This window comes from Carica papaya, chromosome 4, assembly GCF_054855325.1.
Source record: "Carica papaya isolate Zhongbai chromosome 4, ASM5485532v1, whole genome shotgun sequence".
NCBI classification, from domain to species: domain Eukaryota; kingdom Viridiplantae; phylum Streptophyta; class Magnoliopsida; order Brassicales; family Caricaceae; genus Carica; species Carica papaya.
The window spans coordinates 27,873,437-27,891,573 of NC_142312.1; the positions used below are offsets into that span (position 1 = coordinate 27,873,437).

General features: G+C 37.8%; 1 protein-coding gene across 1 annotated transcript; it reads left to right on the forward strand.

Annotated features, from left to right (window-relative positions):
- Positions 1–85: 85 nt before the first annotated feature.
- On the forward strand, positions 86–16,801 carry LOC110820683 (uncharacterized). The gene is made up of 7 exons (XM_022050259.2): positions 86–881; positions 1,084–1,459; positions 9,640–11,021; positions 11,206–11,319; positions 11,641–11,795; positions 16,224–16,346; positions 16,519–16,801. The coding sequence occupies exons 1-6, from the start codon at positions 444–446 to the stop codon at positions 16,264–16,266; spliced, it is 2,508 nt and encodes an 835-aa protein (XP_021905951.2). The 5' UTR covers positions 86–443; the 3' UTR covers positions 16,267–16,346; positions 16,519–16,801.
- Positions 16,802–18,137: the final 1,336 nt, after the last annotated feature.

Sequence of the window (18,137 nt, forward strand, 5' to 3'; positions counted from 1 at the left end):
AACTCGGGTTCATGTAAACCGGTCCGGTTCAATAACGCAACACCAACCCCCCCCCCACCCCCCCCTCTCTCTAAATTCTAAAAGCACCCGCACTCTCTCTTTAACCTCCTCTGCGATGCCACTCCCTTCTTTCTCTCTCTCACCAACATAACATAACATAACATAACCCAAATCTCCCTCTCCAATTTACCCGCCAAAAAGGCATTACGCAATTTAACGTCTCAATTTATTTTCTCTGGTTTTTCAAAAATTTAAACCCCTCTCTGCTTCGTCTTCCTCCTGTCGCTCCCGCTCCTTCTCTAGGGTTTCTCTTTCTCATTCTCTTTCCTTTTTCCTCTCATCTCAATCTTTCTCTGTGTCTGCTGCTGCTGCTGCTGCTGTTGCCTCTCTTTTGAAGGTTATATTGATACGACTCCGTTTCACGAGCTTATCTATGTGAGGGAATGGAGGCGTCGGTTAGTAACGAGCCTGGGAATGATTCGTCGGAGGCGGTGGCTTCATCGGCTGGCGAGAAGAGAACTTTGGAGAATGGGGAGAACGGAGAAACCGAAGAGCTGTCCGTTCGATCGCCGAAGAAGCTGCGATGTGGTCTCCAGGAGGAGATGAAGAGAGTGGCGGAGATAGTCCTGGTTTTGTCGGCTATGGGAAAGATGCGCGGCGGGAAGGGCCCGACGGATGCGGAGGTGAAGTTGATGGCGGAGGCCAGGGCGAAATTGGTGGAGATGTGCCGAGAATTCGCGCCCAAGGATATTGTAGGTAGGGATGCTATTGGAGCTGTAATTGAGGATTTAGGTCTCAATGGGAAGCTTAAGGACCAAAGGTTAGGGTTTCGGGGTCCCAAATTGACAATTTCAGAAAAAGTCTCGCTGGCCAAGAGGAAGGTACTTTGTTTTGGTGATTTGCACTTGCTCTTAGGTTTCTGTTAAATTTGTATACTTTTTGTTGGATTTTGAGTTGAACTATGTACTTCCTTGGTTGGTTTATTAAGTTTCCCGTTGTATTGAAACTTGAACGGTTTTTTTCTTCGCATCGTCCAGCTATTTTATATGTTTAACTGGATATTGTTCTTTGATGCTTGTCCAGATGGATGAATCCAAGAAACTTACTGCACCTTCCACTACATTTACACCTCATCCATTGCAACAAAGCGTTGGTGCAGCTACTGAAAGACCGAGTCATCCGCCTATAGGTTCTGCTACGCATACTGTTCGTATAATACCAACAGATAAGCCAAGTCAGGCTCCTCTGTCTTCAGGAGGCTTTCAAGGTTCTTCACGGCCAGGACATGTTACGCCAGCAATCAATACATCTCTACAACATCAATTCCACACCGGTGAAGTGAAAGCACCTGTGGTTTCAGGTGGGTTACCTGGCGGCCATTTCACTCCTAGGTTTGAGAGATCGCAGACCAAATTGGAGGGAGGACTCAATGGTTCGACTAATGCAGCCCAAGTAACAGGTTGGTTTCAATTCTCATGTTGCGGGTGTAAAGAAATTAACATGAAATAGGCCTGGAACAGGGGGTGCAAGATAATAACTATTATATGATACACTCTTATTATCTGGTTATCTGGATCATAATTTTAACAGAATCTTGATCATAACAAATGATGTGTTCGTGCTTATGTGGTCATGAATCACTATTCGAATATTTTTAGAATATTTTTTTTCATTTTTTTAAATTAAGCAAAATTATACCTCAATTAAATTATTTTATACCTAGTACAATCTTCCTTAACAGGTAAGTTAATACTAAATTGAGAACATTTTTCAATCTCAAATAGGCATTAAATATCAAAGATTGATAGTTGATAATTTTTTAAAAATTAAAAATTAAGATACTTTTGGAACAAATTCAGATTTTTTATTAAGATTATTCCAAAATTTATGTAAAATTGATTAATTTTTTTTTTGTGATTTTAAAGGAATTTAAATATTAGTTATTTTGCAATTATATTATTTTAAGTACTTGTTAATTATTTTAATTATTAATTATTGTGATAGTATTATTCATTAATTATTTCAACTATATTCTGTCTGTAAAAGTGTATTCAAATATACTTTCAACAAAGTACTGTAAAAATATATTTTAGTCAATTATGGATAAAATAGTTCTATCCAGCATCATTTAAAATGAATAAAACATAGTAATGAGTTTGTAATCAGTTGTTCCTAATTGCAGACCAAACAAGATAATAATCTCAGTTTCATTATATTCTTATTTCACTTGGCAAATCAAACGATCCATAAGTATTCCCTACGAGGCCTTGAATATAATAAATTGCAGATGACACACTAATAAATTACTGAGGTTTTAGGGTTTTGGTGTTTGTTCTTTCATGAAATGTGGCATTAATGAAGGAAAAAGAACAAATTTAGGATAGAAATCCTATTAGGCGTATTTCCATTATGGCATGTTGTTTTTTAGTTTTTCCACCTTAGTTTTTCTTCCTAAGTGGTTAGCTAGTTTTTCTTCCTAAGTGGTTAGCACTTTTCCTTATCTGATTTCTAATGTAGTACTGCATTGTAGATGCGCCTTCTTGTGATTGATTGTTATTGAATATCATAGCATGAGTTTCTTAAAAGCTTTCAGATTTTTAACTACTCAATTTTCCTTTGAAGGCTGCATCCTAGTTTACTGCTGATGACTTATTTTAAGTTTTCTCTCTTTATGAATTGGATTTTTCCTAATGTATTTAGATTTCCTTTTAGGTTAATCTTTGTGGTCAAAATTGGCAGAATTAGTAGGAGCCTTTGAATCTTTATGAACATTAGTCTCCATATTCAAATACGGAATCAGATTTATTCAGAAAAAATCAGCTTACTTTTGAGTTTACAAAAATATATACACTGCTGTTTGTTGAGATTTTTGAATTGATATTGTTGCTGTCACGAAATGTCCCATCTATCTCCAGTTCTATTTCAGCTTTAAACAAAGAGAGGTAAATGCCCTTGCTAGTCTAAGAAAAAATGCTAAAATAATTGTTTAATTTTTTTTTTAGGGTTCTGTTTCTAGAAAGCATTAGGCTTGGCTTAAAATATAGGTATTTAGAAGGCTAGCATTCTATAGTTTATTGCTGATAACTTATTTAAGTTTTTTCTATATAGGAGTTGGATTTCCTAATTTATTAGAGATCCTTTTAGGTTAATCTTGGTGGTCAAAATTGGTAGAATGAATAGGAGCCCGAGAATCTTGCGAGCGTAAGTCTTAGGAATCAACTATGGAATTAGATTTATTCAGACAAATTCAGCCTACTTCTGAGCTTACCAAAATATATACACTGCTGTTGATTGAGATTTTTTAATTTAGTGTTGATGTTTTCACAGAATGTCCCATCTATATTCAGTTCTACTTCAGCTTTAAACCAAGAGAGGTAAACGCCATGCTAGTCTAAGAAAAAGTACTATAATAGTTGTTTTAATTTTTTTGTCTAGGGTCCTGTTTTTAGAAAGTGTTTGGCTTAAGTTAAAGGAGGAATTTAGAGGTTCTATAACTTATCAACTCTTTAATAACATTTATGATGTGAGCGATTTTGCTTTACACAAGCGAACTTGTTTACGAGTACTTGATCATTAACTTAAGATCTTCCTCAACTATTGGTGGCTTGTTTGCCTGAGATCCCATCAATGGGAGTTTTCTCATGTGTGGCTAACCTTTGGCACATGAATCCCTTGTGCTGATGAAGTTACTTTGTCTGTGGAAAGTATGTAATTTAATGACTGAGTTATGTAGGTTTTGAGGTTCATTGTTGAGGTTATAGGGTGATTTCTAAAGCTTCTGAACTCTCTCTCTCTGTCTCAGTAATAGTTTTATACTTGGTTTCCAATGTTTGGCTCCGCTAGCCGAAATGCTAGTGGGACTGAGACATTTTCTAGTGGTGGAAAAGAAATCTTTCGACGTGGTAGGAGAAGGGAGCGGGGTGAGAGTGTATGAGAATGGTTGGGATTATCGTAAATCTTTATTTTTCCAGAAGGAAGATTTGAAGTGGTTGCTTCAGAGCCTTAGGGAGTTTAGGTGGGAGAAAGGTGAGAGTGTATGGGAAAGATGTCGCCGAAGTAGTTGGAGGACACTTCGAATGTCTCCGGGAAGCAACAAGCGAGGTAAGCTTTTAGTGTTCTCAGAAGACAAGGAGGTGGTTAGTAGATATTTAAATAGAATAATTCTTCCGGAGGGAGATAAGGCAGATGGTTGATGACAGTTTATGGAAGCAGTCCATGTGGTGGCGGATATCGAGCTGGTTTCTCCGGTTTGGCTAAATGGGAAGGGAGGAAGTAAACTGGGGCTTGGTACGTGTATAGGGGCTCCGGTAGAATGGATGATAAGATGTCTGGATTGTATGGTGGAGTGGGGCGTTCGGTTGGAAAGGAAGAGGGCGACCTTTGCGGCAGTGATGAGAAGGCAAGAGGAGAATGGTAGATGGGTAGGGCAAGCAGTGGTTCCGGGGCGAACCACACTGTTTTGGGCTGACCCATCTTTTCGACCCATGTATAATGGGCTGAGAAAGATTGATAAGAAGAAATTTTTGTGGGCTGAAAAAGGAAAGTGGGTAGATCAACCGGGGCCCAGTCAAAGGAAGCGGGTTAGGAAATTCTAGCGACCTAAATCTATGCAACCCGACAAGCCCAATAATTTATTAAAAGAAAAGGTTAAGGGGGTGGTGAGGGTTGCCGAAAATGATGATATTAAGTCGTGTAAGGAGAGTGAGGCTAGGGTGCCCGAAAGTGTAAGGATGGATATCTCGATGGGGTTTTTGGGGAATGAGGAAGGTGTCGAAGCTGATATTGACGAAGGTACATATGTCGATTCTGTGATATCTGAGGAAGGTTTCGACACAGGAGAGACGAGTGAAGTGGATGGGTCTACGCATATGGACAAAGCACTTTCCATGGCTCTGGTGAATGTTTCGCATGCTGATGCGAAGACAGTTCCGAGGTATGAGGATGATGCCATGCTGGATGTAACTCCCATTTGGTTCGAAAGTCCACTAAGATTGGGCGAAGAAGTAGAGGAAAAATTAAAGGAGCAATATTCCACGTGGGTTAAAAAGAACTTTTTAAAGGTGAGTAAATTATTTGGTATGCCCTTTGATGGGTTTGAACACACGGTATTTAGTTTGTTGGAGGAAACAGAAAATTGATATATGATGACATAGAGGGAGAGGAAATATGAAGAAAGAAAAAAAAAAGGAAGAAAACAAGGGAGGGGGGAAGTAGAGAGTTAAAATGATTGGAGTGGTCACTCAAGGAGGAAGGTAAAAAATGTAGAAGGGGGGAGGGGAGTCAGTCTATTTGGTGTTACTTATGATTGAGAAAACAATATCATGGAATGTGAAGAAGGTAAATGACAGGAAGAAGAAAGGAATTATTAAGGGATGTTTGAGAAGATGGAAGCCGAAGATTGTCTGTCTTCAAGAAACTAAAATGGAAGAGATTAACGGTTGGGTTATCAGTAGTTTGTGGGGTGCTAAGAAGGTAGACTGGAAGTTTGTGCCTGCGGTGAGGTTGGCTGGGGGAATTCTAGTCATGTGAGATAATGAAAAATACAGTTGTAAAGGGTATGTGGTGGGTCAGGTTTCTCTGTCTGTATTACTAGAAAATTGTGTTAGTGGTGGAGAGTCGGTATTCTCTGGGATTTATTGTAGAGGGAACAGAGAGGAAAAAGAGAAGTTATGTGATGAACTATTAAGCTGTAAAAGAAGATGGGGGGTGGGATGGGTGGTTGGGGGGGAACTTCAATATAGTTTTGCACATGAGGGAAAGAATGGGGGCAAGTACACGTCTTGGGGAGATTGAATAGTTCAGAGATATGATCAATAATCTTGAGTTGGTGGATTTGCCACTTGGAAGCGGGGAGTGGACGTGGTCTAGCTCAAGAGAGATCCCTTTTCGGTCAAGAATAGACTGTTTTTTAATATCTAACAGTTTGTTATTACAGCTTGCAAGTCTAAGGTAGAAGGTCCTGTGCAGGCCTATCTCGGACCACTTCCCAATATGCCTTATCCCTGATGGCATTATTTGGGGACCATGTCCTTTTAGGCTGGATAATAAATGGCGGAAGGTGGAGGGCTTTAAGAGCTTGGTTGGCAGGGTGTGGGAGCATAAGAGTAGGAGGGGAACGACGAGTTTCATTTTTGCTGCAAAATTATAAGCGCCGAAGGAGGAAATCAAAAAATGGGCGAGAGAGGAGGAAGGGATGTTAAAAAGGAGAATTAGTGTTAATTTTAAAGAGGTAGAGGAGTTAGAGAGTAAAGAAGCTGTGAGAGGGTTAGAAGAAGAGGATTGGGCCAGGAGGGAGGCTATAAAGGGCGAACTTGCAACCTTTTTGAATATGGAAGCGATTTCATGGAAGCAGAAAGCGAGAGAGACGTGGTTGGAAGGTGATAGAAATACAAAATATTTTCACAGTTTAGCCAACTTCAGAAGAAAAAATAATTATGTGGAGGAACTTATCTTGGATGGGGAGTCGATTAAAGGAAATGAAGCTATGAGGGAGGGAGCTAAATCCTATTTCCAGAAGTTGTTCATTGAGGAGAGGATGTTAGACCAAGTCTTGAGGAGTTAGACTTTAAGCAGTTAAGGAAAGAGAGTAGAATGGGGTTGGAGGTACCTTTCACTGAAGAGGAGATAAGGAGCTGTCTTGAGGATTATAATGGGCAGAAAGCGCTGGGTCTTGATGGTTTTAATTTAATGTTTTATAAAGTGTTTTGGGAGGTGATAAAGAAAGAGGTGGTGGTTGTTTTTAATGACTTCCATAGAACGGGTTCTTTTGTTAACTCAATCAATACTACTTTTTTGGTTCTTATTCCTAAGGTGGTTGGTGCTAAAAACATTAAAGATTTCGGACCTATTAATCTTGTAGGCAGTATTTATAAGCTTATTTCTAAAGTGTTAGCGAGAAGGATGTTTAAGGTGCTTGGGGAAGTCATTGGGGAAAATCAGAATTCTTTTGTGGAGGGTAGGCAAATCTTAGATGCTGTGATGATTGCTAACGAGGTTGTCGACGAGTTGGTTGGTCAGAAAAAAAAAGGGTGTTATTTGTAAAATTGATATGGAAAAGGTCTATGACCATGTTAATTGGAGGTTTGTGGATTACATGCTGAGCAGATTGGGGTTTGGAAGCAAATGGAGAAAATGGGTTATGAGTTCCATTTCTACAACTTCTTTTGCTGTGTTGGTTAACGGGGGTCTTCAAAATTCTTTAAGGCATCAAGAGGGCTTCAACAGGGGGACCTATTATCGCCTTTATTGTTTATTACTGTTATGGAAGCTTTTAGTAAAATGATGATTAGGGCGGGGGAGTTGGGTGTATTGAAGGGTGTTGAGGTGGAGAGTGGGGTGTCTAGGGTGAAGGTGCCACATTTATTCTTTGCAGATGATGCACTGATTTTCTGTGAACCGTGTATTCAGGCTTTGCTGCATTTGAGGTGTATTTTCCTTGGGTTTCAAATGGTGTTTGGACTTAGGATAAATATGGGGAAGACTGAATTAATTAGACTTGGTGGTCGGGTGACGCGAGGAGGCTAGCTACTGTTTTGGGGTGTAAAGTGCCGGCTCTACCGATTAGATGCTTGGGTTTACTTCTTGGTGCTGAATATAAAAACATCATGACGTGGGATCTTATTGTGGAATTGTTTGAGAGGAGGTTGGCAGGTTGGAAAAGAAACTATTTGTCAAAAAATGGTAGACTCACGTTAATCAAAAGCACCTTTGCTAATTTACCAATTTATTGCCTCTCCATATTAACCATTCCGGGAAGCATTGCGATAAAATTTGAAAAGATTCAGTGTAGATTTTTATGGGGTGATGAGGAGGGAGACAGAAAATATCATCTTGTTAGATGGGAGGAGGTTAAGAAAAATGGGGGGGGGGGATTGGGTTTAAAATCCATTATAGATATGAACGATGCTCTTCATGGGAAGTGGTTATGGAGATTTCTCAACGAGAAAGACAGGTTGTGGAGAAGGGTGATTGAGGCGAGATGGGGGGATTGGGAGAAAGAGAGGGGGAGAAGAGGGAGGTTTAAACCACATGGCAAGAGTCTGTGGGGAAGAACAAGGGACAGCAGGAGCAAATTTATGAGCTGTGTGGAGTAGAAGGTGGGGAAGGGGGAGGAGGTTAACTTTTGGCACGATGAGTGGGTGGGGGATTTCAAATTAAAAGACAGATTTCCTGGCATTTATGTGATTGCTTGTGATAAGGAGGCTAAGGTGGAGAAGTTTTTTGGTGGTGGAGAGAGTGATAAAACTTGGTGTGTTAAAGTTAGGAGGAATCTACAAGACTGAGAGATTGAGGAATACAACAACCTTTTGCTCTGTTTAGATAAAGTTAAGTTGAATGGAAATAATGATGAGAGGATGTGGAAGCTGGATACTAATAGGGGTTTTTCGGTTAAGTCGTTCTTCTACAGTTTGAGCAAAAGAGGTGATGATCATCAGAACATGATTGCACCTTTCAAGCTAATCTGGAAAGTGAAGGCGCCTCCTAGAGTGACGTTTTTTACTTGGGAGGCGGCGAGAAACAGCATATTGACTATTGATATGTTAAAAAGAAAATGAAACATTATGATGAATAGATGCTATTTTTGTAAAACTGATGAAGAATCTTGTTGCCATTTATTGTTGGGCTGTCCTGTAATTAACAACATATGAGCAATGGTTTTTGGGCTCTCAGGTTTGTTTTGGGTTAGAGCGCGGGTAATGTAAGTGGGGAACTTTGGGCTTGGGTGGGTTATTGTAAAAACAATAGACATAGTTTGCTTATACCACTTACTATTTTTTGGGTTGTGTGGAAGGAAAGAAATGCGAGAGCTTTTGAGAGCATTGAAACTAATATTGTAAACATTAGAGATGGATGGTTTCATACTTTTGGGTTTATCTTGTTAGGTCATGATGTGTAAGAGTGGGAAGACATAGGTTTAGTTTTGGACCACTTGATAAATTTGTAATTATTTTGTATACGGATGGTACCCTATTGGTACCTTTGTGAATAATATTTCTCTCTTTTATTTCATAAAAAAAACAACATTTATGATGTGAAGTTTTTTGTAAAAACGATCCCTTAAAGTATTTGATTAACGTGAACTTCTTAGTTATATTAGTTAATTTATATGTTTGATAAAGATGTAATTTATAAGCTGTTAATTTAGTTAAAAGAAACTTAAAACTTGAACTTAAAAAATTGTTTTGAGAGAATTAAGGACAAATTATTGGTTAACATCTTTTTTAGGGTTTAAAAGCTCACCAAATGCTGTTGCAAGCTCATAAGATAGAACTACTATTAACATAAAAATGAACTGAGTGAAACACCCTTTTAATTGTTGAACTTAGATTAATCATGAAGTTCCTATTAAAAGAATGGGCAGATCGATGCTTAGAATAACTGTTCATGCCACTGTGTGTGCTGGCCATACCTTGGGTATTGGAATAGTGGATCAATTGGTAAATTGTTGTAGTTGGAAATATATTTTACATTTCTGATCTATTGGGCATACTTCGGGCTTTACATTGAAGTTTTACCTCCTGGAATAGATTATTTCTTCTCCATTGATTTCTTCTCTTGGTTTTATACGTATACATATTTATATATTTGTTGGGCTATGTGCATCATGTTTTATCTCATACCAACATTGTCTGTTTGCAGCAAATTCTTCTGCAAATCAGTCACTTGTGAATGCTCCAACGTGGTCTATACAATCCCAATCCAACCAGTTAGCTAATTCAGCTGCTGAGAACAAACGGCCAATTCATACTCCGTCCAAGGTTGAGGGAAGTGCTGATCTTAATTTGTCACACATAGCTCAACCAGCTAGAGATCAGAGCTTTAGGCCATTCATCACTCAAACCACATCTGGAAATTTTTCAGGCGTAAATCCTGCTGCTCAAAACATGGGTTTTGTTCAAACCAATAATCATAATGAAATTGCCAAGATTGTCCAGAAGTTATTGCATCCACAGCTTCCTCACCATCCTACTTGGAATCCTCCTTCAAGGGAATATATGAATAAAGCTTTAACTTGCCAAATGTGCAAAGTCACCATCAATGACGTGGAAGCTGTGCTTATTTGTGATGCTTGCGAGAAAGGATTTCATTTGAAATGTCTGCAGGCAGCTAATCTAAAGGGAATTCCTAAATTAGAATGGCATTGCACAAGATGTCTGCATTTATGCAACGGAAAGCTTCCCCCTCCTAAATATGGACGCGTAATGAGAAGTATGATTGCACCAAAAGTGCCTTCTAACACAGGTGTAATGCAGTTATCTTCAGAAAAGAAAATATCATCCCTAGATTCACAGGATAATCAGCACAAAATAAAAACAAATGGAAACCCTGGTTTACAAAGTCCTGCTGGCCCCGGTACTATGAGCAGCAACTTTTCTGAGCCAATCTCTGATCCTAGGGCCCTGAATTCAAGAGAAATGCAAGGAAGTAACTTATCGTCAAGTAAATCAGGTTTCGATCAGAATACGATTTCTGCAACCTGCCCAAGTACCTCGACAAAATCATTAGAAGCTTCTGGTCCTACTTTTCCATCCAATGGAAATTTGAATCCACCCAGCCAAATTGCCGAATCATACAGCCATGAAGAGAAATCAATTTCTGAATCAGAAAATGCAAAATCACAACCTCCTGCAATGTCTGTCGGTACACATGATCATAGTCAACCCTCACAAAACACACAGTACCAATCTGGAATTGCTTTGGGGAAGGAAATTATTATTCCAGACTCAGAGCATACTAATGTAAGACAAGATGATGATAACATTTCAAGAATGAATGAAAGACAGCAAGGTGTGGCACAAGAAAATCCCACTGGAAGTTCTGGACCTTGGACTGATGATGGAAAACATGATAAGGTTACCTCTGAAGGTTCCCATGGTGTTGAGTGGATAGGTGATGTTCGTCAAGTTGTGGATGGGAGAAAATCTTATCAATCTTGTCGCATTAATGGAATAATATATAAAGTGCAGGATCATGCTCTCTTGCGCTCTAGCCAAGACAAATTGATACCTATGAAGCTTCAGGCAAGCTATTCATCTAGCATTTATACATGTTTCTGGCACTGACATAGTTGTCTATCTCGCATAGTCTTTTACTCTCATTTTCTCTGTGTTTATTTGCTTGTGGAGGTCACTTACTTCAGGTTATCTTCTATTTAAGTATTTTTACCCCTTTGTTTTTTAATAGGAAGTTTAATCTTTTAAGCAGGCTATGTGGGAGGACATGAAAACTGGATCAAAGTGGGTGGTTGTTAATAGGTGCTACTTTCCTGCTGATCTACCGGAGGCTGTTCGCTCCCAGTCTGACGTTGAGAACAATGAAGTGAATTCTCTTTCACTTTTACCACATAATTCTTTATTATTGTAGGATTTCAAGTATCAACATTTATAGTCCTTTGGTTATATAATAATTCATTGCTTCAGTAGACCTATTAGAATTTCTAGTGATGTTAACAGCAATCATACATATATACAAATGTATGGAGGCTGGTTGTCTTGTCCTATTTGCATAGTGTCCGAGGAAGAGCTCCCCTTCCTTGACTTGGCTTCATAGCATGTAACATGCTTGCACGTGCATGTAGGAGAACCAGCCAATATGTAATATAGAAGAGTAATAATGCTCCTCATCGCTGCTTTATTGCAGGTTTATGATTCAAATAGCAATAGCACTATAATGGCTAGCTTGATTCAAGGTCCATGTGAAGTTCTTCCTGCTACAAAGTTTAAAGACAAGAATGAACGGCGGATGCAGTTAGGAACTGAGGCAAACAGAGGATTACCACCGGTTTTCCACTGCAAGTAGGGATTTATGAACCTTATGTTGCTTTTCTCTTAGTAAAATATTTGATTTCTCTTCTTTCTAGGTTTCTGTCTAAATGTGAATGATTCAATCTTTATTAATATAATTATATAACAATATTTATTATTCTAAAAGTAAACGTAAACGTTGCTGCCATAGTAACATGATAATGAAGGAAAGAAAGAAGCCACATAAGATAGAAAAATAGATTGTTGAATAGGATATTTTATTATTTAATTATTTTAATTCATTATTTTATTAATTAAGATGATATAATTAGAATTTTATAAGAATATTAATCTCATATAAATAAAATTTTATTAAAATAAGATTTTTCTTATTAGTAGGTTAGAAATTTTATAAATATTTTAATTGTAACAATTTAAAAAATGATAAATAAATTATTATTTTTTTTCAAAAAATCTACATGATATCAGAGTCAAATAAAATTATTTTAGAATTTTAATTTTAGGGTTTCTTTTAAACTTTAAAATAACATAATAGGCTGAGTTGGGGTGTCATCATCACCTCAGATGGTATTGTAAACTCACCGACAGCTTGAAGTTAATCAAAGAAGTTGCGGCTGTCCATGTCTGTGCGAGGTGAGGCATCCGAGTTCTAGATTGCAACATGAAGTGGTCTGTTTGTGCGGGGGCGACCAGCGGCGGTCCAGATCTGAACAGACGTCGGAGAAGACGAATCGCCGTGCATATGCAATCTGCAAACGGCCTGTGCGTGGTGGCGTTCCAGATCTATTCAGATCTACATGAAGAGAAGGCTAGAAAGAGAGAGATCGCAGCGCATCTGTCCAGATCAAGCCTAGCCATCCGCTTGAGCCGAGTGAACCGAGCTGAGGTGAGTCTAGCCTTAGCCGAGCTGAGCTGCTGCCTGAGTCAAGCTGAGCCGAGTTGAGTTTGATATGAGCCGTGCCGAGCTGCTGCCTTGAATAGAGCTGAGGCATCCATGCCTGAGCCGAGTTGAGCCGAGCTCGTGCCTGAGCTGAGCTGAGCCAGCCGCTAGTTTGCCAGGCAGATTTGCTTTCTCTGCGTGTGAGCTGCTCTGACCAACTTTTTTCTAGTCCTTTCTTCGGCGCGCGGCTGCCTCTGATTTCGCAACCAAACCTTCTTCATGCACGAGCCACTCTGGCCAACCTTTTCTGGTCTTTTTTCCTGCTCCTTTGCACGCATCCGCCTTTGGTTTCGTGATACTGGTGCAGATCTACTTTCTTTGCGTGCAAACCGCTTCGACTAGTCTTTTTTGGTCCTTTTTCCAACTCCTCTGCGTGCGTATGCCTTTAGTAGACGGCATAATGACTTGTCAGAATTTGATCTACAAGTTGAACATGTGTGATATTATTGCACCAACTTGAGAAAGGATGTTGAGTAGGATATTTTATCATTTAATTATTTTAGTTTATTATTTAATTAGTTAAGATAATATAATTAGAATTTTATGAGAATAATAATCTCATATAAATAGAATTATAATAGAATAAAAATTTATTTATTAATAGATTAGAAATTTTATAAATATTTTAAGTGTAGCAATTTAAAAAATGAAAAATAATTGTTTTTTTTTTTTCAAAAATCTCCACAGATGATAGTATGTTTTCTCATAATATTTCGTGGCAATGAAGGAAAGAAAGAAGAGCTGCATAATGGACAGAAACTTCTCCATTATTTTGCTGTTTCTATCCATTATGTTGCTCTCCTTCTCTTTCCTTCATTACCATCCATATTACCATACCATCATGGTCTATTTTTCTATTTTGTCGCTCCTCCATTTTTGTTTCTCTCAAAAAATGGAAGTAGAACTCAAGTTTTCTTCATTAAAGAATCTAAAGTGACTCTCTCTCTCTCTCTCTCTCCTTTTTCTGGGGAGAGTGTTTCTTCATTCTGTCTCTAGGCTAGTTCTCTAGTCTGTTTGATACCTTTCCTCATGATTGTCTCCAGCCCTAGGAGATTTTTGGTCATTGAGCAAAAATCTTTTGACATTGTGCTTGAGGGGTCAACTTTGTGAATATCAATGAAAATGGTTGGAGCACTTGATCAATTGGTTGTTTTTGTGGGAGATGAGGTGGAGTGGCTCTAAAGGGTCTTTGGTGAATCTTAGTAGGAGAAGGGATCAAGGTGATGGGTGAGAAATATGGTGGTAAGAATCACACAAGTTCTTGGCTTCAACAAACCAGGTTGGAGATGTGTTGTGGAGAATTTACATTCCAGAAGGCTTTGAAGCCGATGGTTGGTGGAAGATGATGTTTGGGGTTTGTGATCTTTTGGGTAAGCTTTTCATATGCCCTTGGAAACTGAAGATAGTTTCTGTTCGGGTTGCTGCCATCAGGGAGCCAGCACTACATGTTGGTTTGGCTAGATATGTAATGTGCTATGGTGATTAAGTTGATTAAGGTGATCAAGGTGATGGGTGAGAAATATGGTGGTAAGAATCACACAAGTTCTTGGCTTCAACAAACCAGGTTGGAGATGTGTTGTGGAGAAATTACATTCCAGAAGGCTTTGAAGCCAATGGTTGGTGGAAGATGATGTTTGGGGTTTGTGATCTTTTGGGTAAGCTTTTCATATGCCCTTGGAAACTGAAGATAGTTTCTATTCGGCTTGCTGCCATCAGGGAGCCAGCACTACATGTCGATTTGGCTAGATATGTAATGTGCTAATTTTTGCTTAGTGTTTCTCTATCAGTCATGATAAAGATCTCTTGGTCGTCAATCTTTTGCATAACTCACTTGGGAGAAGAGCAAGGGGAAGGGATCCAGTTGATCCTAGGTTAGGTTGAACTTAAATTTCAAATTTTCCTATTTCAGAAACTTCCAATCTTTTGCAGGATTTTCTAAAGCAGCTTTAGCATATAGGATCAATTATATCCCAAGGTCTTTTGTTTCGGAGTTGGGACTTTTGTCTTGACAGGTCCAGGTCTAGGTGGAGATGAGATAATCTTATTTGCTATGATGGACAAGAACGATGGAGTAACAACATTTTTGTGGGTGGGTGTTCCAAAAGGGGTACGTTGTGTGAACAAAAGGGGAACATGCAATCGAAATGATTGGAAAATGGTGGCTATTGAGACTGGGCTGGTTAGAGAATTAGTAGGCTTTTAGATCTGAGTTTTGAAGGGTTTGAAAGCCTTTTGTATCATCTTGAGCCATGAAGAGTAATAGTGGTCAAAATGGGAGTATTAAGACATCCAACTTGCGTAGGAAGAAGAAATAGGTAGGGGATAGGGCTAAAGAAACTAAGGAGACTCTCGTAGTTCTCTAGTTATGAAGCACGGGAAAGCAATGGGTTGGGTTTCAAGAGTGGGTCAGATATTGAATCACTAAAAAGTACCTTTAAGATTTATTGTCTTGGGCCTTGATTACCTTGGGAGTTATTTGGCAGGAAAAGAATAAGAGAATTTTTGAGGATATAAAATCTTCTTTTAATAAGATTAAAGACATCTAGTTTTAGGCCCTATGTTTTCTTATTTTTTGTTTTTTTTTTTTAAATGGCCTCCCACTTTAGTTATGCTGAGGATTTAGGGACCTTATTAACATTTAGATAGATTCGTAAAGCTGTTTTGTAATTAGGTTGAACCCTTTGGTACCATGTTAATATATCTCTTTTTTTTTTCTTAATAAAATAGAGGCTTTCTAATTTGTCCTTCCAGTTTATTTAACCATGTAAGATATCCCTATATTATGAAGACTTAGCACTTTCTTCTGAGCGGAAATGATATCATGCATGCTTCTTTGTCACGCATCATTTACGGCACATCCCTGAAAGTGTTCCTTCTTATGTTCTCAAGCTTGGATCTTAAAACATTTAGGTTGTAATTTTTCAATGGTCCAAAAAACTTGATAACTCTATTGGAAATTCTCTTGATTGATGGGAACATGGTTGGTTGAATACTTGCTTCTCTTAAAACCTTGGTTTTGGTTCACATGCTGTCAAATGTTCTCTCTATTCTATGCTTGATGACAAAGAGATTTCATCCACTTACAACGGGCATTACAATCACAAGAAAGTTGAATCTTAATCACCTATATAATTATGTTTGTTTCTGCATTTCTTTCTTCTCCCTCTTTTGCCAGAAAAGGGAAAAAAAATTTGTTTCAATGCATGTAATTGTCCCCTAGTTCTTTGATATAGAATATCTATAACAAGGACATTAAGCTTATGCTTATGGCAAATTTCCTTTGGTAATTGATGATGACACTTGACATGATATATTCTTTTTACTTTCTTTACTTGGCACTTCACTATGCTGTTTGGCTGAGTTAGCCTAATTCCATCTATGACTAATTTGCCTAAATGTATTACTCTTCTTAAAAATCATTGTCTTCACATAGTATAGAAGGTAACTGGTTTCATTTGAGAAGATAATAAATTGTAGTGCCTAGGCTTTTCTTCATTGCCTCAAACTTTTGCTTTCAGGGGGTTCTATGACGAATTCAGAGGGACTCTCACCATATTCTGAGTTGACCTGGCTATACACCTAGTTTAGTTAATGAGAACATCTTTGGTTACAGCAAGTGTACGAGGCATCCTTTGGGTCAGGTAACCAACCAGAACTGTTGCTTAACATATTAGTTTATGTTGTAAATTTGGGCTACATTCAATATGTACTAATTTGTACTGCATTTTCTAGTGTGCTCGTTTTACTTATACTCTCAGGTGTTTGTGTGTGTGTTTGTGATTTGTATATTTACTAGCAGTTGTGTTGCAACAGGTGATATGTGGTGAACTGAGCTTCTACAGACAAACAATGATTAAAGAGAAACCGGTTGGTGTTCTACATGTAGTTTTAGTAGTACTAATCTGTACCATATTCTTTATAGCAATGTAGATTCGTGTCCTTGATGTCCATTTGTTCTTCCAAACTTGCTATTAGATTATCATGGATCATAAGATGGTATTTTTTTCTTTGAAATCTCTGGTATTTGCATGTCTTGAAACATGTCACTGATCCAAAAACAATTATCTATAAATTTTTTATGCAATTTATCACCCTACACCCTAGTTTGTGCTAGAGGTCGCACCTGACTTTCTTTCGGCTCTAAGACTCTTGAGGGGGAAGCATTTCAGGCCTGCCCATTTCTTATTAGATGCTAGTTATTTCTTAGAGACAACCAATAACACAAGGGTAGTTGTTTGTTTTTTGGAAAATCTTTTTTGTTATTCGGGGGAAGTTTTTGGTACCTGCAATCTGGGAAGATACCAAGTCTGTTTGGAAACAAATCTAGATTTTCTCTTTTTTTTTTTTTTTTGAAGCATATTTACAAGTTCATATTTACTTCAATTAGAATATTGAAAATTCCCCTTACAGTTGAAACAATGAATTTTAAATTAGATAAGAATTTTTACATTAGTTTCAAACATAGCCTAAGAGAAATGGCCACAGTAAATAGATAGAAACGACAATAACTTAATGCACTTCAATTCATCATAGTTGGATTGGTATTCATTGTTATTTGAAGACTGATTTTGTAGTATTAACTCTGCCAACATATAATATTCCTACGAGGATAAATTCTGGGATATTTACATGAATCATGTTTAATGTAGTAATTGTCTGACAATTATTTTGGGTCAATTTATAAGATGGTTTCGACTCAAAATATAATAAATTGTTAAGTGTTTATTTTGCACATTTTACCTTTATAAGCAACTGGTTTATAAGCAGCTTGAAAAAAGTCCAAACGAGTTGAAATTCCAATTGTATCTTTCATCAATTAGTTTGACCTTCATTTGTTTCAGGTTTGGGGATAATGATGATTCTTTGACATTAGGATTTTCTCTCTTGAAGCTTTTAAAGGGATAGATAGCCTAATGCATCTGCCAGCTTAATTAGTTTGAAACCCACCCGTTCTCACTTCTTGATTCTTCATGGTCAATTATCTCTCTCTCTAACTCTATTTATATATATATATATATATATATATATATATATATATATATAGTTGTCAGTTGTTAGGATATACCAAATAAACTAACTTTTGCTGAAATCTGGGATACACTGTTCTTCTCATGTTAAAAAATTAAAAAGCCAAAAACCCTAACTTCCATGAAAACAGTTCCCAATGACCTTAAAACTCAGCTGCATGATTTTTTTAGATTATATGTATCTGCATCCTAAATTGTTAATGGCCGAACCATTAATGCTTCCAACTGATTTGGATGCCTTGTAGTTGAAGGCATTTTTGGGTTGACGATACAAGTTTACAGAAGTTTGTATTATTGGCACTGACTTACAGAAAAAAAAAAACCATGTCTAGAGTTGGACACCTTTACCTTGGGGACCTCCCCAACCTATTTAGAGAAATTATGCCGCATAAAAAAATATATATA